The 20,969-nt window shown below is 49.7% G+C and overlaps 1 protein-coding gene across 10 annotated transcripts in view; it reads left to right on the top strand.

Annotated features, from left to right (window-relative positions):
- Positions 1-20,969, top strand: part of AMPD3 (adenosine monophosphate deaminase 3) — a 47,513-nt gene that overhangs the window by 8,337 nt on the left and 18,207 nt on the right. For 9 of the 10 annotated variants that reach the window (XM_043482098.1, XM_043482104.1, XM_043482106.1 and 6 more), the window contains exons 2-5: positions 3,396-3,621; positions 14,389-14,593; positions 17,659-17,821; positions 20,236-20,455. In XM_043482098.1, the coding sequence (XP_043338033.1) occupies positions 3,396-3,621; positions 14,389-14,593; positions 17,659-17,821; positions 20,236-20,455 (814 nt within the window). Of the gene's footprint in view, positions 1-3,395; positions 3,622-11,515; positions 11,686-14,388; positions 14,594-17,658; positions 17,822-20,235; positions 20,456-20,969 lie in introns of those variants that run through there. The other variant, XM_043482108.1, reaches the window with a different exon arrangement.

The raw sequence follows: 20,969 nt of genomic DNA, 5'->3' as shown, positions 1-20,969 counted from the left end.
CTGGAGGGTGTGGTATTCTATGTCACAGCGACATAAGCTGTATAGCTAGCCAATGCCAGTGAATTCAAAGTTGAGCCTCCCAAGCAAGCTGGCTTCAGCTGACAAGTGGTTGAAAGTCAGGCCTGAACTGGCAGTTGGAGCTGAAGCTCTGCTGGGCGTGTGTACAGTTTACTTTCCTCCACATGCCTGACCTGGCTGGGGTCTCTGGGTCTGAGAAGAGAGGCAGGCTCTGGAGGGAGGGGTTGGCAGGTGGGACTTGTCTGCCAATGATGTGCAGAAGACAACAAATACCCAGAAGGCTCCTAAGACCCACTGACCTAGCCCAGCACCCTGGCTATGTTACTTGGTCAATTCTAAGGCATGGAGTAGTCTTCACCAGTTATTTAAGATGTTGGTAGTAGTGCTGCAGGGGATTCATATGGATACTGACACAAAGGTCTGTGGGGAGATGGTACTGTGCGATCCTCAAGTCTTTGGTGTACCCTATGAATCTGGGGTGAAGAGGCTATGGAATGCAGCATTTCCCTAATTATTGACCCCAGGACCTATTTCATAGCAACAGGTATTGACTTCTAATGAGACCCAATATGGAAAAGACTGACTTAAACTATTTGAGCTAAAGAAAAAGGAAGATCACTTGTAGAAGGATGCATCCTGTAAAGTATGTTTAGTTGACTTGAGTAAACTAAAAACGCTTTGTGGAAAAATTGGCAGGATCTGGCATAAGAGCCCTCAGACACGAAAGACACTCCCAAATGGCCCACTTCTGAGGGGATGTGGCTGGGTCATGCTTGTGCGTGTTTAGTGGGGTATAAGGAGGTGGTGGTGAGCAGCCTCTGTGATGCTATCACAGCTAAAGGGCTAAAGCTAATGCAGAGATGGGTCTTAAAAGTGGTATCCCTTTTGGACTGGCCTTTCTGGTGTGGATTAGATGGGAGAGGACCCTGATGGCCAAAATATGGGATGCAGACATTTGATTAGTTTTCCTATTTTTCTCTTTTTAGAACTCTTGAGTCTATTCATTTTGTTTTTGTGCAAATGACATTACAACAGCATCAATGATCAAAATCAGATATTGCCTCTCCCACTGACTGTCCTGCCATCTGGTCATTTAAGTATGTCTCTTGCAGCCTTGTTCCATAAGGGGATGTGTTTTCGCATCATTGTAATCAGAGGTTGGGAACAGTTTCGTGTATTAGTTTTTTCATTTGCTGTTATCTCACAAGGTATTTTTTTATGTGATGGCACTGTCCTCGTGATTATAATTTTGGTTGCTTCATGTTCTTTTTCAAGTGAGTATGCTCTCGTCTGAACCTTTTAAAGCTATTTCTATGAAGAGTGCAGGTAAACATCTTTGTGCATTTTCCTTCCTTCAGATTCTTTTCTTAGAAGCAATTTCTCAAGTGGGCTTAGTCTTTCAGATGCTTGAATGCTTTATGGCTTTTGCTGCCCCTTGCCTGGAGCCCTTTAAAGATCTGGAAAGCTGCGCTTGACAGAGGCCTTAGATTTGGGGGATGGGGAACAAAGTTGGTCCAGCTTTGTTCACCCCTAACAGCTCCTCCTGGGTCCAGCTCTTTGTCTTTCTCTCCATTTCTTCCTTCTGTCACCTTCTTCTCTGGCCTCTGCTCTGATGGTTTCCAGCTTCCTCTTCTCTGCTATCAGGGTGTGGTAATCTCCACAGCCAGCCGTTCCTCTTCATCTTTGCTGGATACTATCTTGGTCTCTGCTGCCACAGACCAGCACAGTTGCGTCCTGGGCTGCCTCTCCCCTCCCACTCAAGTCCCCAGGGGTGAGAGGGGCCCAGGAAAGGCCTGGCCCTGGGGGTGGAAGGAAGGAGGAAATTGGTTTCACAGTCTAAGGGCCCACAGAGGTTTTGTAGAATACCTCTCTGTATAGCCTGCCCTTTAAGCAGCCTGCTTTCCTCTTTCCTGTCTGTATCATGAATTAGATCCACAGGCCGCAGAGACCAGAGCAGCAAGCTCTCCTGGAACCAGAAACCTCACTGGTACCTAGAATTACGGTGCTTAGAACTGAGAGGGCCTCGGAGACCACTTAGTCCAGTCCCTTTATCTCACAGATGAGAACACGGGGAGGCGTAGAGAGTGACTGCCCCCAACTGCTCAGAGTCCCTCCTCCCCTGAAAGTGCTTCCTTCCCCTGTCAGGGGGCAGCCGGGCACTGTCTCAACCGTCAGCCTCTGTCTGCCTGATGGAACCATGTCTCTCTTTAAACCCTCCTTAAAGAAACCGGATTGACAGAAAGCTCCTCTCCTGGAGCTATTCCTGGTGAAGGTGGCTTGTGGAAGGGATACAGTATTGGTTTGCTCCATAGGTGGGATGCTGGGGACAGCGAGGGGACCTGCCCGGACCCCCAAATGGGCAGAGAGAAGCAGCACAGTTTTGGGGTTCAGAGGACAGATGCTGGAACCAGATTCGTGTGCTCAGAGCCCCTGAGCAGAGGCTCAGAGAGGAAAGGGATGGGAGCCAGTGGCTGAGAACAGCGCAGGTCACGGCCTGCTTATTAAAAGTGTGACCCTGGGCAAGTTAGCTCTCTGCGCCTTCATTCTCTCATCTGTAAAACGGGAAAAGGGGACTAACTGAGTTAGTACATGTATAGGGCTTGACAAAGCGCACTTACTACATGCTATATAAGTGTTGAAAGACGGGCAAAGAAAAGAACCAACCAGGCAATTTAGGCCGGCTACTGATAGTGAGAAGCTGGTGTGCAGAGGAGGTAAGGGCAAGCTTCTTTGAGGATGTGAGTCTTCAGCTGGGCTGTGAGAGGTAAAGAGTCTCCCTGTCCCCAGATTTTTATTTTCCTGGCTGTCCTGTTAGAGGTTCCAGAGGGTTTGGGAGATGGTGCAACTGTGCTTTCCTTTCAGCAACAGTTCTCATTTTGTGTAGTGAGGAATGCAGCTGTGGATCTCCTGGGATCTTACACCGATCATTAGACCTTTTGGGCTTTGGCCTTCCTCTCTATGCAGTGGGGAGCAGGTTTGGTCACTGTAGCACCCCACACGGTCTCCTCATCGTCTACAGGAGGGGTTCTGAACTCTCCCCTCCACAGGAGGTGGGAAGGGTGGGGCTTGCCTGTGTACAGAGGATTCCCTGGGTTTGGGAAAACAGTAGAACACTTGGTTGGACAGTTCATGCTTTCACTTCGGAGCGTTTGCTTTCTCATGAGATGTAAGTGGGCCTATACCTTTCACATTTACTCGCTTATGGAGCTAGTTGTAAAAATTGGCCTGTTGGGCTTGGTCCGGGGAATTCCTGAATAGACAGCAGACCCCAAAGACTGGGGCACCTGGCCCTTTTTTTCAGTGCCTTCTGCCCTGCACACCAGTGACTCAGGTGGTCCAGTAGTTCTTGGCTCACGTTGGTTCTCTTTTTCTGCCAGCCGAGATGCCGCGCCAATTCCCCAAGCTGAACATCTCCGAGGTGGATGAGCAAGTCCGGCTCCTGGCCGAGAAGGTGTTTGCTAAAGTACTCCGAGAAGAGGACAGCAAAGATGCCCTGTCCCTCTTCACAGTCCCTGAGGACTGCCCCATCGGGCAGAAGGAGGCCAAGGAGAGGGAGCTGCAGAAGGAGCTGGCGGAGCAGAAGTCCTTGGAGACCGCGAAAAGGTTTGTCCCCCTGACCTGGGTGGGGTTGTGCAGACACAGGTGGGCTGCGGGCACTTGTCTTGTGATGAGGTGCCTTGTGTGAAATCGGCTGTCCTGGCAGCTGAATTTAGTTCTTAACCAAGACTATTTAACTCACCACATATTCACTGAAGGGTATTGTGGTGCCTTTGGTTGAAAAGATGGAAAACCACTTTCTCTACTGCTGTTTTAAAAACAAATCATGTGCCTAAATACACACAATTTCCAAATAACATTTCCGTCTTCTTTCTAGAAACTTGAGGATTTCTTGGGAAACATCAATTTTACTTCTTTCATCACTTGACAAGTACTTTGTGTTGTTAATTAACTCAGCTCACTATTTGCCAGGTGTTGGACTGGGCACTGGGGATGTATTAATGAACTAGATATAGTCCCTGCCGTGTAGAGCTTACAGTTGGTCTAGACAGTAATTGACTGGGAAAATTAATTGAGAAATGACAAGTTGTGATAACTGCTGTGTCAGTCAGAGTCTAACCAGAAAAGCAGAAACTCCTTGAGTACTGGAAGTAGGATGTTTTCTCAGGAAATTGGTTACAGAGGTGATAAAGAACCAAGCAGTGGGGAGAGAGGCCGCCCAGAGAGTAGACACAGTAGGAAGCAGCCGTCACCCCAGCCTGGAGAGACAGTGGAGGGAAGTGGGGTTGCTGGAACTTGGGGCGGAGGAGTTGGAACTGCGGTGGCCTTTCCAGTGGAAACTGGAGCCTAGGGGGTGATGCAACAGCCGCAGAGATGGCCTCCTAAGGCCGAGATGGAGACGAGAGATACCTGGCTTTAATTTTTCTGGCACGTTCTGGTTTCCCCCACTGGTTGCCGTCGTCCAAGCCTAGCCAGAAGCCAGCTGAAACAGGGAGAGGGAGAGTCCTTTTTCAGATTGGGTAGTTAAGGAAGGTGACATTGTAGCTGATGCAAGGGTATAAGGGAGCCAGCTACTGTAGAGCTGGGTGAGCGCCTTATAGGCAGAGGAGCCTGGACAAAGGCCCTTGGGTATCTTCAGGGAGGCCTGTGTACGGTAGAGGTGTGGTTAAGGGTGAAGTGCCGTGGTCTCCATCTGGAGGGGTAGACAGGGCCCAGATCAGATTGGCCTGTGCTCCCTGGGAAGTAGTTTGGATCTCTGAGTGCACTGGGAAGCCTCCACCTTTCAGTTTATCTCACCTGTGTTCTGCTGTGTACTTAGTTCTTGCAGTCGTGTCCAACTCTTTGTGACCCCATGGACTGCAGCCCGCCAGGCTCCTCTCTCCATGGGATTCTCCAGGCAGGAATACTGGAGTGGGGTTGCCATTTCCATCTCTAGGGGATCTTCCCAAACCAGGGATTGAACCTGCATCTCCTGTGTCTCCTCCACTGCAGGTGGATTCTTTACCCTCTGAGCCATCTGGGAAGCCCATCCCACCTGGGAGAGCAGAATTAAAGACTAGGAAGCTTTGAGGAGGTGTCTGGTGGGGAGCTAGGTGCCTGCCTGGCTGGCACACCGCAGACCTGAACAGATAAGGGAGTGGAGCTTGAGTCTTCTCTGCAACCTAGTCCATCTTCAGGTCCTTCCTAAGGTACCACCTCATTTTAAAAGGCAAGTCCTTTCTTTCCTTGGTAGTATAGACCTTCAGTACTTTGGTGACATTTTTTAGGAGAGTAGTGAAAAGTCAAGTACTGGTATAAGGGCAAGAACAGAGCTTTATCGTGCAGAATGTAAGTGCTTCCCTTCCTCTGAGGGGCAGTGAGCCCATGAAGTGAAGGGGTCGTTGATGTCATTAGCCAGTGAGGTGGTCACAAGGTACCCTGGAGAGTAAAGCAGAGCCTGACTGTGCAGACCCTCGTCCATACTTTGCTGGCTGAACAGACGTTATGAAGGGAATGCTCTGCAGGACCTTCTGTCTTCTGAATTGAGCATTTTGGACCCTTAATAATGAGGAGGAGTCCTGACATTTTGTATTAATAGAAATGATAGGTTTCTGAGGTCAGTTTCCATTACAGAGAGACTCTGGACCTGACATCTGCAAAAGAGATTCTTCTGTTATCAACGCCCAGGCTAACAGCAAGCCTTCTTGCTCTTGAGTCCAAATGATGCTTCATGGTTTCTAGAAATTCCTCTGTAACCTTCTCTCCAGAAGTTTCATTCTTTTCCCTACTTGTTAGGTTGTGGTGGTCTTGGTTTGCATCTGTCTGCCCCCTTTGACTGGAAGCTCCCTGAGGACTGTGTCTGGCTCCCACTGTATCCCAAGGATCCAGCCCAGAACCTAACCTGTGTTGGTGAGCAGTGGTCCTGTGGTAGGAGAAAGACATCCCGTTTCTCCACTGCCACCACAGACACTACCTCAGAGTGGCCACGGCTCCCTGGATCACTGTGTTCTGCCACTCACTGGGATGCTCTGTGACCTTGGGCCATTAGGAAACCTCTCTGTGCCCCAGTTTTCCACCATCTGTAAAGTCAAGAGCTACTTTCATGGGATGTTGTGAGCAATGAGGGAATTAACATGTAAAAGGCTTAGGGCAGGGCCTGGATCATGGTAAGCCCCATGGAAATTTTAACTATTTGTCCAACTTCCTGCAGCAGAGATGGGCAGCAACATTACTATGGGCTAAGTTAATTTGTATATTAAACTTTGTTGTTCAGTTGTTCAATAGTGTCCAACTCTTTGCAATCCATGGACTGCAACACACCAGGCTCCCCTGTCCTTCACTATCTCCCGAAGTTTGCTCAAACTCATGTCCATTGAGTCGGTGATGCCATCCAACCATCTCATCCTTTGTCACCCCCTTCTCCTCTCCCTCAGTCTTTTGCAGAATGAGGGTCTTTTCCAGTGAGTCTGCTCTTCACATCAGGTGGCCAGTCTTGTAGCTTCAGCTTTAGCATCACTTCTTCCAATGAATATTCAGGGTTGATTTCCTTTAGGATTGACTGGTTTGATCTCCTTGCTGTCCAAGGGACTCTCAAGATTCTCCCAGCACCACAGTTCAAAAACATCAGTTCTTTGGTGCTCAGTCTTCTTTATGGTCCAACTCTCACATCTGTACTTGACTACTGGAAAAATCATAGCTTTGACTAGATGGACCTTTGAATGCAAAGAAATGCCTCTGCCTTTTAATACACTGTCTAGGTTTGTTATAGCTTTTCTTCCAAGAAGCAAGTGTCTTTTAATTTTGTGGCTGCAGTCACTGTCTGCAGTGATTCTGGAGTCCAAGAAAATAAAATCTGCCACTGCTTGCACTTTTTCCCCATCTATTTGCCATTAACTGATGAAACCAAGTTCTATGATCTTAGTTTTTTGAATGTTGAGTTTTAAGCCAGCTTTTTCCACTCTCCTCTTTCACCTTCATCAAGAGGTTCTTTAGTTTCTCTTTACTTTCTGCCTTTAGACTGGTATTATCTGCTTGTCTGAGGTTGCTGATACTTCTCCTGGCAATCTTGATTCCAGTTTGTGATTCATTCAGCCTAGCATTTAACGTAATGTACTCTATATATAAGTTAAATAAGCAGAGTGACAATATAAGCCTTGACTTACTCCTTTCCAAATTTTGAACCAGTCCATTGTTCCATGTCCAGTTCTAACTGTTGCTTCTTGACCTGCATATAGTTTCCTCACGAGGCTGGTAAGGTGGTCTGGTATTCCCATCTCTTTCAGAATTTTCCACAGTTTATTGTGATCTACACAGTCAAAGTTCTACATTCAAAAGACCTGGGTCACTTACTGGCTATGTGTCCTAATCTGCAAAATCAAGATAAGAATAGCCACTTGATAAGCTTTCAAATCCTGAAAGATGATGCTGTGAAAGTGCTACACTCAGTATGCCAGCAAATTTGGAAAACTCAGCAGTGGCCACAGGACTGGAAAAGATCAGTTTTCATTCCAATCCCAAAGAAAGGCAATCCCAAAGAATGCTCAAACTACTGCACAATTGCACTCATCTCACACGCTAATAAAGTAATGCTCAAAATTCTCCAAGTCATGGAGCCAAAAGCAGGTTTCCAGATACCCAGAGTCTCTGGATTGGTGTTTCAAACTGTGACATTAGATGGGACTTCCAGTATGGAAAAAGGTCTCCCTTGCCCTGGCTCCTCTGACAAGCCCGAATGTTTCTGGTACTTGGAGAAAGCTTTTTTGTACAACCATTCTCTTTTTCTCTCTTGTTATTAAAAAAGAATTTAAAAAAGACTATTTAAAGTCTAATGCAAAGGCACTAGCTAGAACTTGGAAGTAAAACAGCTTCTTAGAAAAAGAATGAGAAACTTGGATTGTGAGTAAGAGAGATGAGCACCTAAAACACGGAGGCTGCTGTCAGGATTCCAGCAGTTCTAAGAGCTGAACTGGGCTCAGTCATAAACCTCCCAGGGCTGGGGGCCCTCTCCAGGGAGCTGGCACCCCAGGCTGCTTCAAAGAGGTGCTTGGTTTGCAGGCCAGATAAGGAGGTCAGCAGTGACGTCTTGCTGCAGGGACCTCTCTGCCTCCTTAGGAAGATGACATTGACCAGGCCTCTATGGAGACTCAAGGTGCGCCAAGGTGAGCAGGAGGGGTAGGCTGTCTATGGAATCAAAGTTCGGAGGCAAAGACAAAAAGACTGAAAAACCCTGCTGGCACCCAGAAGCTCTCTGTTGTTCACTTTGAATCTCATCATCTCACCTAGCCAGAGCTCACCCACCCTGCACATATACATCGCTGCAATGTAGCAGCATGGGTGACAACCCTGCAGGAATATCTGATGTGCAGCCAAAATGCACATCAGGGCTCCTTCGGCGCTCTACTTCTCGTTTTTAAGCAGCTTTATTGAGGTGTAATTCACATACCATATAATCCATTCATTTAAAGTGTACGATTCAGTGGTTTTTTAGTATATTTGCAAGGTGCAACCATCACCGCAGTGAATTTTAGAACATTTTTTCAACCCCTCCCCTCTGAAAGAAATCCTGTACGTTTTAGCTGTCATTCCCCCAGTTCTCTCACCCCATCTTCTGTTCTTGTTTCACACTGAGTTCTAATAAGCTTGGTTATTTTGTTTCTTATCCTGTGACAGATTTAAGGAAGCAAATTAAAAGTGGGAGAGGGACTTGTATAGGCAAGTCACAGGTGTGTTGTGCGGTGATTACAAACTCAGACTTTGGAACCAGACTAGCTGGGTTCAAGTGGTGGCCTGTGTCTTAGACTGAGTGGCCTCAGGCAAGGACCTTAAGTTCCTATTTCCTGATCTGAAAAATGAGGATGATGGACCTACCTTGTGAGAATTAAATGAGCTAATAAGGATGACTGCTTAGCACCCGTGCTTAGACATCATCAATGCTCTTGTTTTTGTTATTATTTAACAGTTCACCGTGAGAGAGGAAACAGAATAATTATGAAAATCAGACCCAAGAATTCAAAGCACAGCAGTCTTGGGACAAAACATCTCTAAGCTGGTGACTGAATAACGCGATGATGACGCTGAGTCACATAGAGAAGTTTCAATTATGTTCAGCATGCACTGATTCAGATACAGGAATTATGAATTTCATTTTTAAAAGCCACACTGAAGTTTTTTTTAGAGTATAAAGGGGACAGCCATCTGATGGGAAGAGCCAACTCATTGGAAAAGACCTTGATGCTGGGAAAGATTGAGGGCAAGAGGAGAAGGGGAAGACAGAGGATGAGATTGTTGGATGGACTTGAGTTTGAGTAAACTCGGGGAGATAGTGAAGGACAGGGAAGCCTGGCGTGCTGCAGTCCATGGGGTCACAAAGAGTCAGACACGACTTAGCGATTGAACAGCAACAAAAGAGGACAGAGTTTATCTGAAAAATTTAGCTCTCCAGAACAATTACTTCCCTGAGTAAACTAGAGAAACATATTTGTTATGAATCGAACATAGCACAGCTAAATCATTTTGTTTTATGAAACTTCTTACATCAGGGGTAAGTCATATCTAAGTTTAGGGCCATTGACAAAGGAGCTTCATTTGGAACAGGTTAATTTATCTGCTTTTAAAGTTAAGAAGAGAGTTTAAGACTTAACAGATAAGGAAGATCATACTTCACTGTGCTCTCTGGGGAGGAAGAGTGGCTGAGAAGGACTGGGGAGAGGAGGAGAGAGGTCCATAGAGACCTACACATGGTCAAGAGCAGTGGGAGGGCAGTGGCAGGTCTCAGGGGCAGATGAAGGGAGAGATGGCTGAGGTTCTGAGTCTTCATACCTGATGGGCTTCATTGTGCAAGTCAGCTACACCCATGCAGTCAGACACACCAAGTATGTGCTCTGTGCCCTCTGCACGCCCACCTTTGGGTGCCCACCATGCAGCACGTGTCACAGTCAGCTTGCCTGCCTTCTCCTTTCCAGATAGGCTGAGACCTCTGGTTTCACAGAGTAGGTGTCAGCTCTTCAACTGCTCCCCTCCTTAGACCCAGGTCCCTGCTTCCATGTGAATCAGTGGAAACAGTAGGAGCAGATGAGCCTGTGGAAGTGGGAATGCCTGCCCCACTTAACGCCATTCAGATTCAGAATTTTTAATAAAACCTTGTGCTGGTGTATGACTCCTGCTTCAAGCCTTTAGCATAGTAATTCTCATCTGGAGTGGTCTGGGCTGCCAAAACAACCTGAGTGTGTGTGTGTGTGTGTGTGTGTGTGTGTGTGTGTGCGTATAGAAGGGCTTTAAACAAGTCTCCCATTCGGGAATGTTCCCCTCTCCCTCTGGGAATGAGGCAGGGAGCCTTCTCTGACCCTCCTGCTCTCCGGCTCCCACCCTCAGTCTGGGTTAGAGTCTAGAGTCTCCTCTGGGATCCCGAAATATCAGGTTGTCTCATCACACTAACCATGTCGTGTGATGATAATCTATTGAACTGTCTGAACATCGAGGTCAGCCTCTGGAGTCAGAGGAGTATTTTGTCTACCTGTCGATCCCCAGGACCTGGCACATGGTAGTTGAGTAAAGTGAAATCCACTGTGCCTCCTGACCCACTGTATGTCATTCAGAGCCTTTGGTGAAAGGTTCCCCTGGCCAGACCTCACAGGGCGGTGGCTGCAGGCTCCTGAGAAGACGCTGACTCTTCTCTGGAAGAGCATGGAGGCCCTGGGGCTCTTAACTGGAGTGCCTAGGAGCAGGGAAGGGCTGGGGAGCGGGCAGGGTGAGGGTGGGAAGAGAGAGTGACAGGGACAGGCAAGGGCCGTAGACGTGGTGGGGGCAGCAGGCAGGTGCTGAGAGATGCCCGCTAACAGCCCAGAGGAGCAGGTCGTGTCCTTGAGCTGAGGGTCTGGTGGGACAGGAAGGTCCCTGCGGCCCAGGAGGGAGGACAGAGCTGCTCCCTGGCCCTTTGGACCCTCAGGCTTGGCCTGGAGCTGGTGTCCTATAACCGCACTCCTGCCAGCTCTTTGGCAGGAGTGCATTTCTGCCAGGTGGACCTGTGGGTGGGGAAGGGAGGGGGTGGGCCAGCAGTGGCAGAGCGAGCTGGCATACTCTGTGTCCTGAGGGCTCTCACGAGGGGCCGCAGTGGAACTGCGGATAGACAGGTCTTGGCCCCTGACAAGGAAGTGCTTTCTAACAGTGGCCACGGATCGTGTTTTGTTCACCTTGTATTTGCATGCTTGGCACTGGCACGGCTCCAGAGTAGGTCCTTGGGAAATGGTTTTTGAATAAATGAGTGACTGCTGACGTCTTATTCAGAAGTGTAGTGAGCTGTCCGTCACTGGATGCATTCAGACAAAGGCTGCCTTGGAGGATTGGGGTGTGTAGCTTTAAAATCCTTTCCAGCCAGGATACTGCATGGTTCTATAATTCAGAAAAAGCATTTGGTTACTTCATTGTTGTGACGCAGGTGGGGCTTCAGGCAGCCTTGAGAGGGCTAGGACACACACACACACTCTCTCAGTCACTCAGCTGCCGCTCTCCACGTTTGTGGCTGAGCCTCAGCTGCACAGAATGGAAACGAGATGTGGACCTGTGGTAGACAGAGTTTCTAGAATGTCCCCCCAGAGATGTCCTTCCCTAATCTCCAGACCCTCTGAATATGATGAGGCATCGCTCCTGTGATTCTGCGGTGCTGTGTGGCTCAGTGGACCTGAAGGCAGGGAGGTGAGTGGGCCTGACCTGGTCACAGCAGCCCTTAGCGCAGGGAGCCTTCTCAGGGGGTCACGGAGGGGGAGGTCAGAGATTCCAAGTGCCAGAGCCAGGCACTGTCTAAGGCACTGTGCCAGGCTTAGAAGATGGAGGGTGCCGTGTGCAAGAATCAGAGGGCGACCCCTGTCCCATAGTCAGTGAGGAGCCAGGGCCTCAGTGTAGGGCCATGTGGAGATGAATTCTCCAACCGCCTGCATGAAAGCAGACTCTTGAAAGTGGACTCTTTCCCAGGGTCTCCAGTTCAGAGGCTAGTGTGGCCAACCTCCTGGTTTTGGCCTTTTGATACCCTGGACATGCATAGAGCCCAGCCGTGCCCACCTGGATGTTTCACGTACAGAACTGTGAGCCAGCGAGTGGGGGCTGCTTGTGGTCACCAGGCTCGTGTTTGTCGTGCAGCCGTAGAAGATGAATGCAGGGCCCTGTCCTCGTGCTCTGTTTAGCTTTTCCAGTTTTCTTAGAGACGAGCCTGATGGTTAGCTCTGGTTATTCCAAGCACTTGCCTAGGGTGTCTGGGCCCAATCTGTTGTTAAACCTGTACCTTATCCCTGCAAAGTCCGAATCCCCAGCCTGTGTTCACCTGTGATAATTTTGGGGCTCACCTGGTGACCAAGACTAGAGTCATCATGGATGTCTTCAAGAAGGAGAATTTGAGGTGGGGGGAACCAGCTGGTTATTCTTGGGCGCAGAGGAATATGGTCATTTCTCGGATAAGCCTGGTGGCCTCTTGCCTTAAGCAGCCTTCCAACTTTCTGATCATGGTTGGTGTTTTTTTGTTTGTTTGTTTAAATTTTCTTACCTGTTTGTCATCTTAGATATCACCTTGCTTCTCCTTAGCAGGAATGGTCCTCAGGCAACACTGGCTGAGGCTTGTGGGGGTGAAGTTGGCAGAGGGATTAAAACAGTAACCTGGTAGGCATATGAGTGACATGGAGGCCAGAGTCTTATGGGGTCTGGCTGAACCTGTCAGAACATTGGAGGGAGCCCAAAGTAATGGCTCCTCTAGGTGTGAACATCCGAAAGATGCTAAAGTAGGAACCTCATCACTCCAGGTGAGTCTGCCTCTAAGGAATGATTGACAGGCATGAGTTGGCGTCTTTCTTGAAATGGGATGTTTGACTCAGCTCCATGTGATGGATGGATGGCAGGCTCAGAAAAGCCTGACTGGTTGTTCCTGGAGTTCAGCCTGGGTTTCCTGAACAACCCAGTACATCTGTTATGCAGGGTCAGGGGCAGGGCAAAGACAGACTTCTGTAAAAGAGCCACTTCCACTTTCCAAGTGTAAACGGCCTTGTCCTCAAGGAGGTGATAACACATATGGGCAGATAAGAACCAGAGAGCCGTGGCAAACGGTCAGTGTATAGACAGAGCAGGGAACTGTGGTTCCCGAAAAATCGGCTGTGGGTCTGTGAGAAGAGGTCTGGCCAAGGGCCAGGAGGAAGACAGCTACTTCCGGGTGAATCATAAGGTCTGTTTACAGATCAACTGATTTCTCCACACCCTGTACTTGTCACTGGTGCCTGGAGAAGGGGGCAGGTGCTAGGGGCTCTGGAAGGTCACAGTTGTCACTGAGTCCTTCGCTGGTGGCTATAGGCTCTGGTTGTGCTGGGATTGTACCCAGGACGCTGCTGGGCCCTATGGCCCAGGAGGGCAAGCAGTCAGCTTGTTGCTGGCATTGGACATCACTGGGCAGCAGTGCTGGGTTCCCTCGGAGACAGAAAGAGACATGGGAGAGGGGAGTGCTGATGGCCTCACCTCCCTGCTGCTGAACTTCCTGCCCAGGGATCCTAGAATTTACGGTGGTGTCATTTGAAACATAACTAATTAGTTAGTGAGGAAGGTGAGTATTCACAAATCAGCCTTGCAAATAAGCATGAGCTCATGACAGTTTAAACCAACCTGTGCCTACTTCCCCAAGAGTTTGCGAGATCATCTTTTGGTGTCAAGGTGACAGGTCCAGAGGGACCTGAAATTGATGCTGATCAGTCACTTTCCCATTACAGAGCTACAGATCTGTGCCTGAGCCAGTAGCAGGTGGAGGGTACTGCTAGGCTGGAGGAAGGAGCAGCAGGGGAAAAGGGGTACCAGGGAGGTGGGAAGCTGAGGGTTAGCTGCCTGGCTAGGACTTTGTAGAAGTCATTTCACATTCTGGACCCCTGACTCTTCCTTTGTGAAAACAGGAGGTGGGACTGGTTGATTGTCACAGTCTCTTCTGGCTCCAGTGCCCCAAATTATCAACTTTGTGAAATGCGCTGTAATTGAGACTCTTCACATGCTGGGACTCAAGAGTTTGGCTTATCTGAAGATAGCATGCTGGCCAGTTTGACATCATCCTCACTTATTCTGCCATTGGTGTTAGACCCCTGCTGTGTGGTCTGCTCTCTGTCTCCTGAGACATTTGCCTACTTACTTGTTCCACATGCCGTGCGAACACAGCCCAAGCAGTTCTTAGTGGCTGCGTAGAGGGGTGTCTGGGATATTGCATGTGGAGAGATGTGTGTGAGAGGAAGGCATGAATAATTAGAAACTTCTTAACGGTAGGGCCAGCACCGCTGATTAATCAGAGGCAAATTCTCCTTCCATGTCCGTAACAGAGACTCTTCATCACTCTCCCCGATTAGCTGCTGTTGTCTCTCACTTTTGCTTGTCCTTCACTTTTAGAAAGAAAAGTTTTAAGATGATTCGATCCCAGTCCCTGTCTCTGCAAATGCCGACACAGCAAGATTGGAAGGGTCCCCCGACAGCCAGTCCGGCCATATCTCCTGCAACCCCCGTGCTCCCTGGAGCCACTCCCCTGCCTGCGTCCGCACCCTATGCCATGCCCGAGTTCCAGCGGGTCACCATCAGTGGAGACTACTGTGCTGGGGTAAGGCGTCCCCCTGGGCTCTCTGGGGGCTGTGTGAGTGTTGTATAGTGCGCCTTGTGCAAAAGCTGGGGTGCCTTGGGGTCACGCCCAGGCCCCAAAGCCTGGCTTGGTCTGTGAGTATCTGGGAGATGGCGGGCAGAAGTCTGGAGAGAAGGAGGGTTCTAGGCAAGGTGGTGGGTGTGGGTGTGTGTCCAGGGCACTGCTGTCCTTGTGGGGAGGGCCTGGGGCTTCAGGCTGGCACAGCGAGTGGCCTGTAGTTTCCATGTGTGCTCTGGGCCCAGAACACTGCTCTCCGTTCCTGTAGCCATTGGAGATGGTTCCAGTTTGGGCCCTTTAGAGTTCTCAGATTTGAATGGATTCAAGTCTTGGTGTGGATTGGTTTGCGTGCCATCATGTTCTTAAACACAGGCCAGACCCTCGAACCGGGAAGAGAGTCGTGACTAGAATGTGATCAAGCTTGGTTTGCACCAAGTCAGTTAACTCAGCCACTGAAAATGTGCTAATTTCACCTGGTTGGATGCTGAATTTTTATTGCTTCTTGAAGAGAAATATCACTTAGCACCAGGTTTGGTTCTGCCTTCCTGGCCCTCAACCTACTACTCATGCCTCAACTGGCTTGTTATTCTCTCTTCTTTTTAACAGTACTTTTAGGATATACAGTGTAGCTGAGAAGACGGAGTGACTTATTACTGTTATAAATTTTCTTCTATTTTAACAAAATCAATAGAAGATCTTTGCATATGGCTTACAATTTAAAAGGCCCTAAAATTATATCAGTCCTCTAGCTACCCAATTCGCCTCTCCTGAGGCAGTCCTTGGTTTTGGTTTCTTATTTATTCTCACACAGTAAACTGTGTACCTACTGTGCTCATGTAGTTGATTTATTTGTTTTTACACAAATGGTTGTTACCATATATTATGCTGAGCCAAGGTTTTCCCTTAATAGTACATCTTGAAGATAATGCCATATCATTATATCAAGAACTATCTTGTTTTTTTTTTTTTTAAAACAAGTGCATAATATTCCACTGTGTGGATGAACCATACTTTAAGTTCCTTTCTATGGATGGGGATTTTGGTTGGATTGAAAACAGCGCAGGCCTTGTTTGGGATACAGCATCCTGACCAGGAATCCATGGTGCCCACCCAACTTCCTGCATGAGGGCAGAGTAGCTGAAAGGGAGAGTGGAGGGGGCTGACAGGGAGGACATTGGCTGGTGTGTTAACCAGCTCTTTTCCATCAGTCTCCTTGTTGGCACATTGTAGGGCACGGAGCCTCTGAACTGGGCGACTGGTCTCCAGAGAGCCACCAGTTCATGAGTGGCAGGCTGACTTTGCACATCGCCTTGGCCCCCCATGGGTCTGCTGCCAGGCCTGAGGTATGCAGTGGTAACAAGCTGGCTGGTCTGTTGGGATGCTGAGCCCGTCTCTGATGCCTCCAGCCCTGGCCCGAGCCCCGTGCCATGCTGAGTCTGTGGGTCCTGCAGATGAAGTGTTTGGCTCTGTCGTGGGCAGGAGCATATTTGTCTCTGGTGTTCTCTGCTCACCTGTGCTCTCAGAAGCCATCAGAAGGTGTAAAATGGAGTTATCACCCCCTCATGGGGACATCTGGAGTCAGGAAAGGAGAAGCTACTTCCTTAATAAAAAGCAAGGAGGAAACAAAAGTAAAAGTATAAACATGCATGGGAAAGATATATACCTTCCTCGGAGGGGGGTGGGGGTAGAGTTTTAGCTGCCTCTGAGATGATCTATTTATGTAAATGTATAAGACATCCAAAGCAGTGATAAAAAATGTTAAAACTGTCAGCACTGGAAGGTAGATGCACAGGTGTCTGTCATCTTTAGTGCTTGTCTGTATGTTTACAACATTTCAAAACTAAAAATGATTTTTTTTTCCACTGAAGCAGAGGGGGCCCCAGCTTTCCTCACTCTGTGTTCCGTCTTGTACCTCCGTTTTCCACATCTCTTATCCCCTCTTATGAATGACTGACTGTTTAGCTGCTTATCTCCCCCAGGATGTTCAGGTTTCTGCCACACACTTCCTTCCCAACAGACAGAGATGAACAAGTCCACTGGGAGGTGGGCATTTATCTCATTTGTCTCTGAGTACGAGGCAGCTCTGGGAAAGCAGAGCATCCTTGGGCTTCAGGAATCAATCCGTTCAGGGTCTGAAGTGTGGCTTTCTGACTTTCTGTGATTTATCCTCTCTGATTGTTTCCCCAGTTGTGAGATGAGTGGCAATTGAGGACCAAAATGAAACTTATGGAAAGGATCTGTCCCATAAGCGTCTGTTGCTTGGGTGGATTGGGGTGACTGCCAGATGAATCAGAAGCCTGGGGTTGGCAGAGCAGCGCGCTGAGCACTCAGAAGGACCCATGTATATTCTTAACTGATCATAACGATGCTCACTCCATCAGGGACACGGTCCAGGCTGGGCCTCTTCGTGTGCCGGGTGCTGCAGCAGCTGGCTTGTGGTGTGATGTGCTGAGTGCTGGCCTGGGATGTGCACATTGGAGTACCTGCTTCCCTCCCAAGAGCCCCAAATCTCCTCCCATGTTGGGGGGTTCTGTGATTTGCCAGGAGGACTCCTGGGACTCCATGCATAGCTGCACTCGTGACCAGGATTTGCTACATTAAAGGATGCTGAGCAAAATCAGCGAAGGGAAGAGGTACTTAGGGCAGAGTCTGGAAGAGGCCAGAGGCAAGCAGCCCCTCCCAGTGGAGTCAGCAGGATGCACTTAATCCCTCAGCATTCACATGTGACAGCACGTGTGAAGTGTCATCTTCCGCGGAAGCTCCTTAGAGACTCAGTGGCTGAGATTGTTACCGGGCCTGGCTGCATGTCTGCAGAGCACACCCCTCAATCCGAGGCTTGCAAACGGAAATCAGGCATCCTGCATACATCACAGTGTGTGTACAGACTTGTCAGGCAGAGGGAGCCTCTGTGCCCACCATGGTGGGGATGCTGCTCAGACCCAAGTTCCCCGCTGTCTGTCCTGGTCCCACCGCGGCAGGCCTCACTAGGTCAGCGGCCTCAGGCCTGCTCTCTGAACTTTTTCCTGCAGATCACCGTGGAGGACTATGAGCAGGCTGCCAAGAGCCTGGCCAAGGCCCTGATGATCCGGGAGAAGTATGCCCGCCTCGCATATCACCGCTTCCCGCGCACCACGGCCCAGTACCTGGGTCATCGGCGGCCGGACGCCGCGCCTCCGGAGGAGGGCCTCCCAGGTACTGTGCTGTGGCGGCAGGTGGGGTTCCAGGCGGGGTACAGCCCGAGAGTTGGTCAGGATGTTTTATTGGTTGGATGTGTTTCCCTCAGATGGTGTTTTAAGGGCAGAGCCCTGGTACTGGCTTCTCCTACACTGATTTTTTTGCTCGTTTCCTGAAGGGTTGGTTTCATCTGCCCAGGTGCCTTGCTTTGAGCTGAGCTGTACAATTGGGGGGAGGGAAGGGGCTGAAAGGCAGTCTCTGATCTTGGGAGATGGGCAGTTTCAGCCTGGATATTTATACAGTCAGACAGGAAATACCAAATTAGTGATGAGGTGCATGGATTGGGGCTAGGTAGAGAGGGTGTGTTCTCAGGGCAAGGAAGTTGGCTCTGGAGTCCAGCATACTCACATTCTGATCTAAGCTCCACTTTCTAAATACCTAAAGACCACTTTCTTGGGAAAAGAAGGCCTTTCTCCAAACCTCAGTTTTTCAATCTGTAAAATGGGAATACTAATAGTATCTATCCTTTGGGCCTGTTGTGAGGATGAAACGAGAGAATGCACTTGAAGTAGTTAGTGCAGTTCTGGATCTAGTGCATGCTCAGTCGTGTCTGACTCTTTGTGACCCTATGGACTGTAACCTGCCAGGCTCCTCTGTACACGGGATTCTCCAGGCAAGAATACTGGAGTGGGTTGGGTTGCATGGTCTCCTCCAAGGGATCTTCCTGATTCAGAGATCAAATCTGCATCTTATGTCTTCTGCATTGGCAGCCAAGTTCTTTATCACTAGAGCCACTTGGGAAGCCCCTGGATCTAGTGGGTGATTGGTATAGTAGTTATGTTGTGCTGTGGAGTTCATGGGACAGGGGATCGGAGAAGGCAGGATGCTTTCTGGTGGAGTCTGTTTGGCCTGTGAAGGATCCAGAAGCAGTAGGGGCTGGAAGTTAAGTAATGTAAATGAAGACAGCAGGAGACCTCAATCGTGAAAGTTGGTGGTGGGAGAATCAGATGTGGGCCTGGTGGTCTGTGCCAGCACCCAGGACCCCGGGTGGAGTTGGTGCCAAGACATCTCCTCTCCGGCTTCCTTGAAGCGCTGAACCTGGACTTTGGGCATCTGTTACCACCTGGGGCTCTGGGTCTCAGCCCTCTCAGGCCCAGTTCCCTGTCTGTCTGAGGGTTGATCCCACCTGCTCTACTGTTGGCAGGCAGAAATGACTGTCAAAGGTGTACTTTATACAGAACAGAGTCCTGGGGGCCTGGGTGTGAGTGTGGTGAAGTGCAGGCTGTGGTTCACCCAGGCTTTCGGACTGCCTGCGTCTCATGGGCACTGCCCCGCATTTGGGACTCATGTGCTGGCCTGTGGCCATGCCTGATGGGGTTGTGTGTGGCATCTCTTGCCCGCTCTGTGCTGCCTTAGTCCCTGGGATGGTTCACGTCTGCTCCAGGAACAGTTTGTTCTGAGCTCTGACGGGAGACACTCAGCCAGCCGCTCCGCCTTCCTTCCTTCCTTCCATTGATGATTCCAGGATTTCCTCCTGCCTGTGGTGGCAGCGGACAGTCGGGACCCTATGCAGGGTTGGCTGATGTGCAGAGTTGAAGCCCCTAGTTCTACTGCTTCTTAGCATAACCTGTTCCTTGGCCAGAACAGAGCTTATCGAGAGAACAAGAGAGATGAGAATAATGCCCTAAGATATATTTACACAGCATCTTCCTCTACCTGCTGCTGCAACCCTCACAGCAGCCCATTAAGGCAGGGCATTATCCTCAGCTGAGCAGACAGGGTCGGGAGGTAAAGTTCCAGTTTGCTCGAAGTCATAGCTGGGAAATAGCCAAGAGGTGTTTTCTGGCTCCTGTGGGCTAACAGCCCACGGTGTGGGGACAGACAGCTCTGTCTCTGGGGGCACAGGCTCCCTATTCTGTGCTTGTGGGGAGGGCTGGCTTCTCCATCTTGCCCCTTGGCTGCCCTGGGCTCAGAAGATGTGGAAGGACAGGAACAATTATATTCCCGCTGGGCAGTCCCAGATCCTGTCTCTTCTCTTATTAGGAGAAGACGCAGCTGCCTGTCTTAATAAGCTTCATGTCCCTGAACTACCCAGAAGACTGAAGCTCATTTCAATTAAGTTAAAAAAAAAAAATGAAGTGCCAGCCACAGGCCAGGGATGGTTCTAGGAAATGGGGATACAGCAGTGAACAAGATGAACATTTACCACCCAAGATAAAGACAGAGAAGTTATCTTACAAAGCGGCAAGTGATAAGGAGACAAAATAAAGCAGGGAGGGGGCGGTGAGATGCCGGGGCAGGTTGGGGTGGTTAGGTTTTAGGTCAGACGACCAGGACAGGCCTCACGGGGAATGTGACTTTGGAGCCCTGTAGTCCTGAGGTGAGCTCCTGAGGTCAGGGGCATTTTGCTATCGCTCAGTCCTGTCTTTCAGACTTTCATCCTCCCCCTCTGCCTGAAGAAGACCCTTATTGCCTGGAGAATGCTCCCCCCAACCTGGGTTACCTGGTCCGCATGCAGGGAGGCATCCTCTATGTGTATGACAATAAGAAGATGCTGGAGCGCCAGGAGCCCCACAGCCTACCCTACCCCGACCTGGAGACCTACACGGTGGACATGAGTCATATCCTGGCGCTCATCACGGATGGCCCCACGTAAGTCCCCTCCCCCTCCATGGCCAGCTGAGTCCACCTGCTTCTGCAGGAGCGCTGCTCTGTAGGAAGGGAGCAGGGCAGGCCTTCTGCTCTGGGCTTTCCCTCAGATAAACCACCCCAGGAAGAGACGGCTTTGTGGGTTTCTCTCTTTTCCCAGTGCTTTGTGGGCTTCAGCGACAATTTTTCTTCACAGACTGGCGCATTCTTCGAGTTGCTACTGCCTGTCCCTTCCGCATGCACGGGTGTGGAGCTCCTGCTTGCCGGTGGCCACCTGTGCACCCTAAAATGATGGTCACCCCTCTTCCCAGGCAGGACGGCAGCGATGCAGAGAGTTACCAGCCCAGGGCTTTAGGGTAGATGGTGGGGGAGCCATGAAGGCTGTTGCTTCCAGTGTTGGTTTTTCCATGTTTCTGGAGCGGGGAGTGCAGGGAACTCTGGGAACTCTGAGCCGCAAACTCCCAGGACGCTTGTAGGCTTAGCTGGAGCTACCCTGGCAGGGAGCTGTCTTCCTGAG

The sequence above is a fragment of the Cervus canadensis genome, chromosome 11 (genome assembly GCF_019320065.1).
Source record: "Cervus canadensis isolate Bull #8, Minnesota chromosome 11, ASM1932006v1, whole genome shotgun sequence".
NCBI classification, from domain to species: Eukaryota; Metazoa; Chordata; class Mammalia; order Artiodactyla; family Cervidae; genus Cervus; species Cervus canadensis.
Note: the sequence above shows the minus strand (reverse complement) of the source record. Positions and strands in the feature narration are given on the sequence as shown.